The 8867-nt window shown below is 37.3% G+C and overlaps 2 protein-coding genes across 2 annotated transcripts; one reads left to right on the top strand and one right to left on the bottom strand.

Annotated features, from left to right (window-relative positions):
- Positions 1 to 498: 498 nt before the first annotated feature.
- LOC144641284 (flotillin-2a-like) lies at positions 499 to 1988 on the bottom strand (the record flags this gene model as incomplete). Its single annotated transcript, XM_078500312.1, has 3 exons — positions 1837 to 1988; positions 1419 to 1500; positions 499 to 743 (listed from the first exon to the last, which is right to left on the bottom strand). Coding segments are annotated over exons 1-3 (376 nt in total), but the record flags the coding sequence as incomplete, so codon positions are not given.
- A 2615-nt stretch (positions 1989 to 4603) lies between these two features.
- On the top strand, positions 4604 to 8195 carry LOC144641283 (serine/threonine-protein phosphatase 4 catalytic subunit B-like). The gene is made up of 8 exons (XM_078500311.1): positions 4604 to 4982; positions 5125 to 5196; positions 5955 to 6006; positions 6698 to 6748; positions 6987 to 7088; positions 7223 to 7285; positions 7477 to 7587; positions 8133 to 8195. The coding sequence occupies exons 1-8, from the start codon at positions 4957 to 4959 to the stop codon at positions 8193 to 8195; spliced, it is 540 nt and encodes a 179-aa protein (XP_078356437.1). The 5' UTR covers positions 4604 to 4956.
- The last annotated feature ends 672 nt before the right edge of the window (positions 8196 to 8867 follow it).

Genomic DNA, 8867 nt, shown 5'->3' with positions numbered 1-8867 from the left:
ATGTTGTGGTTCAACTATATCCTTGGTTCAAATGTTTTTGGGTATGGTAATGTATGATATAATGAGTTTAAAACAAAGGAAAATAAAATATTAACCAAGGATAAAATTGAATCACAACATACACATCATGTTTTTGGATCTGGAATGTCTTTCTGCAATAATTTATGTCAGTGGCTCTTTATGTCACCTACAGGTTTCCAGGGCTGCAAATAATTTTTTCACTTGAAAGGACATATGTCCCACTAAGACACCATCTTGGTCGGCCTTACAAAATGAAACATTACTGTGGTTGGACATATTTTTATTCATCTTTGCTGTAAAATGATTTATGATAAAAAATTGTCTGGACATCATGTTTGACTCTACTTGGGATTTTGTTGGATGTGAGCAAATTTTGGTCAACCAATGTCGATGACCAACTGTTATTTGGAACCCTGGGTTCCTATTCACAGGTATTTGACTTAAATTATCAAGCTACAGCATTCTGTCTTTGTGTACCTTTATAAATCTCCTCCACAGACAGAGTTCCAAGGATTGCTCTGAGATGTCCTTCTAGAGTCTGAAGGATAATGCTCTCAATCTGTCGAGTTGACCTTCCAAGAAACTGTTCACAAGCAGTCTTCAGCAGTTCAGGTTCTGTCATGACTTTTACTTGCGCAACACCTGTTACTGTCACGGCCACACCTTGAGCTGTTTCAACCATTTCACATTTTGGATTTAATGTCATTACTTCCAAGGTTAGCCTGACATAAGAAGATTAGCCAAATTAAATGAATGACCAGTGACATTATTATAAAAGAAACTGGCCCTATTTATACTAGACATGTACAGTCTTATCCGTCCGGATGAATATTTTTCTGACAATCTGACAATCCATAAACCAATCCACTGTCCACGTCAGAAATCTTTTACATATAAAAACCTTTCTAATCAATCTTTAGCACTTTTACAATAATTTTAATGTGAATTTAATAAACACGTACATTCCAAGATATATTTGACTAAGGAGATATTTTGTATTTCAGTTCAAATTTGCCCAGTCTTTTCATTTTGTGCTCTAATACAAGGAAGTGCATTATTGTGTGTTCTATCTTCCCATTTCCAATGCTCACATGCTCAAAACAATAATATGAAAAGTCAGCAAAACTACAAGAACAAAGAACCAGTGACGTTTTGTAAACAAACACACGAGTCAGTTTCGAGTTTTGTACGAAGCCTCGTGAAGCTTGCAGTTTCTTAATTTCTATAATTGCTTTCTCAGAGGCAAATTTCAGGTGATCATACTGAAAATTAAAACTTGGTTGACAGAAAGTACAACAGTGCAGTGTGCGTGATGACAAATAAGCATACCACCTGTTATTTTGAAACAAGACGAGCGTTCTGTTCAGAAAATTACAACCCGTATCATTTCTACTTACGCTTGAACGTCTGTTACAAAAGCCCAGGCCCAAACCCATCCTCCTATAACGGTTTTCTTGGCATCACTCCCGCAGCAGCCACCTAAAGTCAGAGAATCGTATGCATAAGTAAAGAGATAATAGAATGCGGAACATCCCGATATCGATCGAAATCCGCTTGTAATAGCTACATTCTACGTGCTCAAAACAACCTACAAACTTTTACGCCCAATGCAGAAGAAAGACGGATACGTGCAAACTCCTAAAATGCTTTATTCTAAGTAGTATATCAATCGCTGAATTTAGTGAATGCTTTGAAAAGGTTGTGTAAAATTAAAACGAAATAGACCAGCATAGTGATCAAATGTTTGGGATTACAAACTCTTATCACGCATGTTTTGCCACGATGCATAAAGAAATCATACAAAAGAAATTTTACCTGAACGAACTAAGGCTTCATTCGGTCCAACCGTGTAGCAGTTTCCCATGACTGAGGTCAAGTTTACCGAGTATTTGTTCACCAATGCAGTTTACAACTGGTTCAAAATATATGGCGAACGCCCCTCGAACAGAAGTCGGCCCAGACTCCAAATCAACAACGAAACAGATGGCTTCTTGATCACGTGACACACCTTGATTCGTGCGTAATATAATCGCGCGTAACCACGTACGCCGCGCTGGGTAGGGCTGGGTAAAAGAGGCTCCTTATTGTGAAAGAGGCTAAAGATTTGTATGAAAATGTCTGGCAGTTAAAACAATGATGTAAAGGATGAACCAGTTGCTAATTCATCTTAGCTTAAACTCCGCTGATTACAATTAAATATACTTTTCCCGAAACACACAAGACCTTTTCGCTGGGGTTTCCGCCACGCAACAAAAACTCCGTATTCTTATTCGATCTAATGGTCGGAGGAAAGGGGCTTTGATTAATAAAGATCCGGGAAAAAAGGAAGTTTAATTCATATCATAAAACTTTTGTATCAGCTAGACACAAAAAATATATTCTTCGATTCTAATGTTTATTTTTGTTTAATGACAGATCTGTCTTTTCCGCGCTCACCCGCTTTTCCTGGAACAGGCTACAGTAAAAGAAATTTGGTATCTTTTCAGTTTATGTTCTTGACAGACAAGCGATCTCTACCCAATCAACAGAAAAAGTTTACATAAGTAGAACAATACATTTTTGGCTAAAAATTTGTTTGAATGAAATCGCACATCATGCACCAAAGTTGTCTCAACTTGTGGCAAGGTTATTTTTTGTCCGAATCCTGTCCCAATGCTACAAAGTCACACCATAATAGAAGTAAGTTTTCTATTTATAAAGCTGTTGTTACTAGGCTTCTTATTGTGTCGTTAATTGTTGTTACAAGTTTTATTTCCCAACTTGGCTACCGAGCCCCGGGTATTCTATCTTTAGGTACTGTATAGCGGTCGTATAGGGGTGCCACTGGGGGGTTGAAACTAGGCTTTTGTACATTATGTTTTTGTTTCCCCACTAAAATGTTCCACCTTAATGCTCCATTTTTCCCACTAAAATGCTCAGTCTCCCCCATAAAAGTCACTAAAATGCTCGGATAATGCTCATTATACAAACATTTTTTAATAAATTTCAAAGTTTTTAACATGGTGTTAACTGTTAACACTTACAAAAACGTTCAAGTGCTGTTAGTAACAACAACAACGTATACAAGTTCATAAATACAGCCAAAAAAAACATAATCTACGAAATCATCTACGAAGCTAAGTTAAAAAAGTAGGTGACTATCTCTAGAAAGTTATTTGTTGTTGAATTTTGAGTTTTAGTCTTCATTTTCTCTAAAAAAAATTAATTTCTTTTTAATTTTCTTAGAAAAAATAAATTTCCCGGGAATATGCCACTAAAATGCTCGAAAAATGCTCAATGCTTTTGCCTCACTAAAATGCTCGAAAAAAATGCTAGCATAATGTACAAAAGCCTAGTTGAAACCCCTGACCCTGTTTAGGACAATAAAAACTTCAAATACCGGTATCTACCCTGTGTAGGACAACACCCCGGCCCCTATTTTAAGACCCTATTTAGGACAAAGATCAACATCGACAATCATTTACGTTGCTTGTGATTGCGTCCCGTACGTAATGTTCGACGCACTGGAATACGAACACCGATCCCAGCAAATAAAATAATGCTTTTCATTTAAGCGAAAGCGAAAACAATGTAAATACTCGACGACAGTCTTGCAGCCATACTTTGTCTAGGACAGGTTCAGGCCCTGTTTAGAAAAACAGTTTGGATGCAGGGGACCACGCAAAGAAGAAAAAACTGCTTGGCTTCTCTGCTGCCGGATCTCTTGTTCAAGAAATGCTCGTACCAGACGTCACTCTAAGTGCTTATAAAACCAAATTGATTGCAAGGCTGGTACAACGGCAGAGGGCAAGATTTATTGGCCAATATTTCAACTAGCAGAGCTAGTCTTCTTTAGGGCCAGTACTATATATAAGGAAAATAACGGCTCTAAAATTTGAATTTGGATAATACAGTGTGGGTTAATGTTTAACTAATACAGGCTATATAAAGATATACGGTGACAAGATTTAACTCATTCCTTTGGAACTCCAACCGACAAATAATGCATCCCGCAGAAAGGCTAGAGAGGCCTACCTGATACACAGAGGCCAAACACTTGCGCCTAATGGTATTAACCGTAGAAATGAACATTGACAATTTCATTATTTTTGGTTTTTTCAATTTTATTATTATTATTATATATCTTGTCACCGTATATCTTTATATAGCCTGTATTAGTTAAACATTAACCCACACTGTATTATCCAAATTCAAATTTTAGAGCCGTTATTTTCCTTATATTATAGTACTGGCCCTGAAGAAGACTAGCTCTGCTAGTTGAAATATTGGCCAATAAATCTTGCCCTCCTGCCGTTGTACCAGCCTTGCAATCAATTTGGTTTCACCTGTTTAGAACAGAGGAGCTTGAAATTATATACCCTGTTCAGGGCTGGAGGAGTCAAAAACCATACCCTATCCAGCGGCACGTCCCTGTATTGGCCATTTAAGGGATTGCCCCCCCCCCCCCCGCCCCCCCTGGGTACCGAGCCCACATTCCCCGCCTCCATATCCCACAACAAAGAAAACTCTCGTTCGTTTTCGCGCCAAACAAAGCTTCATCCGCAGATGGTGCGTTTCGTAATAGCCACGTGACTTCATATTGCGCGGCATCACGGCCAGTTCATGACATGGCGGCCATTGAGAGTTGATACATCCACGTAATCTGACAGCGTTTTGCGTTCCAGATAACCGAACTCATTTCGTGTCAGACGTGGATACCTAAGCCAGACCTAACTGTAGCACACACATCTTCTTTCCGTTGAGGAACAAGTCAAACAATTTCCTGATCGCGAGTTGATCGATCGAGTCGCCGGCGTTTTCCGAATCAGAGAAGCTTACGATTGAAGTCAATCGCCAGAAAGCATTACAGAAATCTTGGAAAAAACAGAGAGCAATATATCAAGACACAGTCAAGTTAGTGACTCGATCGTAATCTGTAGTGGCAAAGGAAAAGATATGGCAGACTGTAGCGATCTAGACAGGTAAGAGGACATTTTGTTTACGGTATTTATGTATTTCCTCATGGCGCTATGGATGGTAATTTACGAAGTTTTAGCTTACTCGATGCATTAAAGTTGTCTCGAAAGCTGTTTAATTTATTTTCGAAAACCCTTTTTTCTACAGACAAATTGACAAGCTAAGACGATGCGAACTTATAACAGAAAAAGAAGTAAAACAATTGTGTGCTAAAGCAAGGTTTGTAATCATAATATTTCAGTTTCTGTCTTATAGGATTGTCTTAGATTAAACTGCAAAGTAGAGTAAAATATGATTGTTATCTTAATTATGAAATGAAATTTCGATTCAATTAGTGACTTATACAAGTTCCACTTCAGATTTTGACCCTTGTTTTATTGAAGAGAAAAGGTTAGGAAACTACCTTCTTATAACACACACTGTGGTTGTTTTTATGTGTAACTGGAGGGAGGTGGGGGTAGGGGGTTGGTCAGAATTACCTATGTACCTGAGAATTAAACAAGCCTTTGGAATTTGACAGGATTGTACAAAGTAGTGGGCATATCACTCTGAAAAAAATATAGTTACACAAAATAATAATATTATTTTGTTATATTTCATAATTTGCCTTGGCTAAAATCTTGGAAAGGGGAAGGCCTACTAAAGTTTTAGAGGGGAGAGCTTATTAGTGGAGGGGGACAGGGGACAGGAGCCTGGGAGAATGGGAGGCGGGAGGGGTATGGGAGGTGGGAGAAGAGAGGAAGGAACCAGGAGAAATTCAGGAAAATTTTGCGACATTTTGTAATATTTTGCAATAGCAATAGAACAGAGGGGAATCACTAAGAAAGGGGTTGGAAACTGGGAGTTAAAGGTACAGGAAGCAAGAACAGACCCCCTACCCTCCCTCCCTCCCTTATTAGAGAAGGCTTAATAGAGTTTTTATTAGTCAATACATGATTGACACTTATGTAATTATTCTTATTGTGCTCTAACCATAGGGAAATCCTTGTAGAAGAATCCAATGTTCAAAGAGTAGACTCACCAGTAACTGTAAGTGTTCACTTGTTTTATTTCTCGATATGTTTGGCATCTGACATGTGTTTTAACAGTCAAATCTCTGCTAAAAGATATCCCTCATAGAGCAGTTTTCAATCGAGTGTCGTAAAACCAAAACCAAAGTAATTACTCTGGCCAATCACAAAGGACACAGACAATCCAGTGAACCAATCAAAACTCCAAGCAAATACATGTAGCCGGCACAAAGCACGGGAAAACGTGCGCAATTGAGTCACGATTGGTTTTGGTTTTAGTTCTGATTGGCTGAGAAAGTGGCGCGAGATTTTTAAGCCAATCACTAAGCGTAGTAATGCAAAACCAAAGCAAACGCAATTAACTTTCGACACTCAAGTGAAAACCGCTCTATATAGACAGACACCTACCATAAGTGGACACTTAGTTATGGCCCCAGCTACATACAATTCAGAATGCAGTTTTCGGAAGTTTCCACTGTAGTATTTTCACCAGGTTTACTTCATGCTGTCCATGGCTTCTCACTGATTTGGTTAACACTGTGTATTAAAACAGACTAACACTTCTGAGACAACTTCTTGAGCCTCTTTATCTCTTGGTAAATAAAATATCCTTTATTAGTCGCCTTTACTTCATTGAGTAAAAATTGTCTGGGATGTTTCCTGGTTTTATTTTTAGCAAGATGACATAAATGAATGTTCTTTTTCGGCAGGTTTGTGGTGATATACATGGACAGTTTTATGATTTAAAAGAACTTTTTAAGGTATGAAAAAATAATCATTTACTGGTACGTTAAAAAAAGAAAATGCCTTATAACAGTAATAAGTCAAAGTACCTAACATGTACATTTAGATAATTTTAGTTCAAACAACTTACTCCAGATCTCTAGGAGTTAAAACTACAACTAAACAATTTGAAGTACTGCTTGTTTGTTTTATTTTTTGTTGATGTTGTTCAATGTTCAACTGAAACTTGAGTTCCTTCTGTATTTGTGATCGCAGGTTGGAGGTGATGTGCCAGACACAAATTACCTTTTCATGGGAGACTTTGTTGACAGAGGATTTTACAGTGTAGAAACATTCCTTTTACTTTTAGCCTTAAAGGTTAGCAAGTGTTGACGCGGTGTCAGTAATTACCATTTGATAGTAATTCCGAGAGTGAAGTTCTCCCTACATTACGGATTCATTGTCAAACAGACAGCTGAATAAAATTTTAAATTTTATTATTTTTCTTAAAGGTGAGATATCCTGACAGAATAACATTAATTAGAGGAAATCATGAGAGTAGACAGATTACACAGGTATGTTTTCATAATTCACATCTAACGTGAAACATACATTCAGTCTATTAATTATTTGTTATCTTAAACAGAAACATATTATATATATATTATATAATATATATTACATATATTATATTCTTTCAAAATTGAGGCAAATAATTCTCAAGATCCAGTCATTTGAATGATTGAAAGACTTTGTTTCTCTTCAGGTTTATGGATTCTATGATGAATGTTTAAAGAAATATGGTTCCATAACAGTGTGGAGATACTGCACAGAGATTTTTGACTATCTTAGTTTGTCAGCTATTATTGATAATAGGGTAAGTTGATAACTATTTCAGCATAACCATGGGATGTCTTACTTTGTATTTGACTGGGAAAAAATCTTTATTTCTCCTTTACCTGTTTTATGCCATTCATACTAGAGACGCTACCAAATACAGAAAAAACCCCAATTTCTGAAACCCTCGCTTTTTCAAAACTACCGTTTTCTCAAACCAATTTTCGTTTCCCTTGGATAGTACTTCTCTGTAATTCGCCTCCCTCCTTTCCCCCCTTCCCCCCTGTTTTCTCAAACCAATTATTTGTTTCTACTGTAGTTGCCTTATTATGCTTGGTGGTGATCAGATTCAATATAACATGATTTGCAAATCGCCCATGACAAAAATTTCAATCTCAATTTATGTAATGTTGACTATGCTGCTATTGATTAGGATAGTCACACAAAGACTAAGATAAAAGCTTTTACCATAGTCTTAGCCTAAAACCTTTGCACATGGAAAAGAATAACATTCATCTTTAACAGTTCAGAATATTATTATTCGATTATTTGCGTGTAATAAAAAGGTTGTGTTTTGCTCTTCAGATATTTTGTGTTCATGGTGGTCTTTCTCCATCAATAAGTACATTAGATCAGGTAAGGATTTAGTTGTTTTCTGCATTAAAGCCTCGATCAAACGGTCATGATAGTTGATGATAGTTCGCTGCTTCCAACTATCATTCACTATCATATTGACTATCATGTTTGCGATCAAACGCTCCATGATAGTTGACGATAGTTTGTCGAAATATCACGCAATGCGCTTGCGCATTTCATTTTTTGCTTTTCTCGCTCTCGACTCCGCTATCACTCAGTGCAGAAATGTTTTCATGTTTTTTTTTCTTGTTTCCGATCGATGCTTTCACGCTATCTCTTGCTTCTGGCAGTGATATTTTCAGTGCTTTCTCGACGCTGTTATTACTCTTCTTCTTCCCACTCACTTTCTCGTTTTCAGCTTCACTATAGTGCAAATATTAATCTAAATTTCAGTTTTCTTCTTCACGAACGATATAATTTCCTTTGCGGCAGCCATGAATCTTGGATTGAGCCCTTCTTTGACTGAACCACTGACCGATAAACTATCATGCACTATCATCCCCGCGATCAAACGGTAAAAACTATCATCAACTATCATGTTGAATTTGAGCACGTCCAAACCGTATGATAGTTGGTGATAGTTGATGATAGTGCATGATAGTTTGTGTTCAAACGCGCGTGATAGTTGGAACTCTCATCAACTCTCATCAACTATCATGACCGTTTGATCGGGGCTTAACAGTA

The sequence above is a fragment of the Oculina patagonica genome, unplaced genomic scaffold (assembly GCF_052425735.1).
Source record: "Oculina patagonica isolate OP01 unplaced genomic scaffold, crgOcupat unplaced804, whole genome shotgun sequence".
Taxonomy (NCBI): Eukaryota; Metazoa; Cnidaria; class Anthozoa; order Scleractinia; family Oculinidae; genus Oculina; species Oculina patagonica.
Note: the sequence above shows the minus strand (reverse complement) of the source record. Positions and strands in the feature narration are given on the sequence as shown.

Coding starts and splice junctions, on each gene's coding strand:
- LOC144641283 (XM_078500311.1), top strand. CDS start 4,957: ATGGCAGACTGTAGCGATCTAGACAG. Junction 4,983..5,124: donor GACTGTAGCGATCTAGACAG/GTAAGAGGACAT, acceptor TTTTTTCTACAG/ACAAATTGACAAGCTAAGAC. Junction 6,749..6,986: donor ATTTAAAAGAACTTTTTAAG/GTATGAAAAAAT, acceptor TTGTGATCGCAG/GTTGGAGGTGATGTGCCAGA.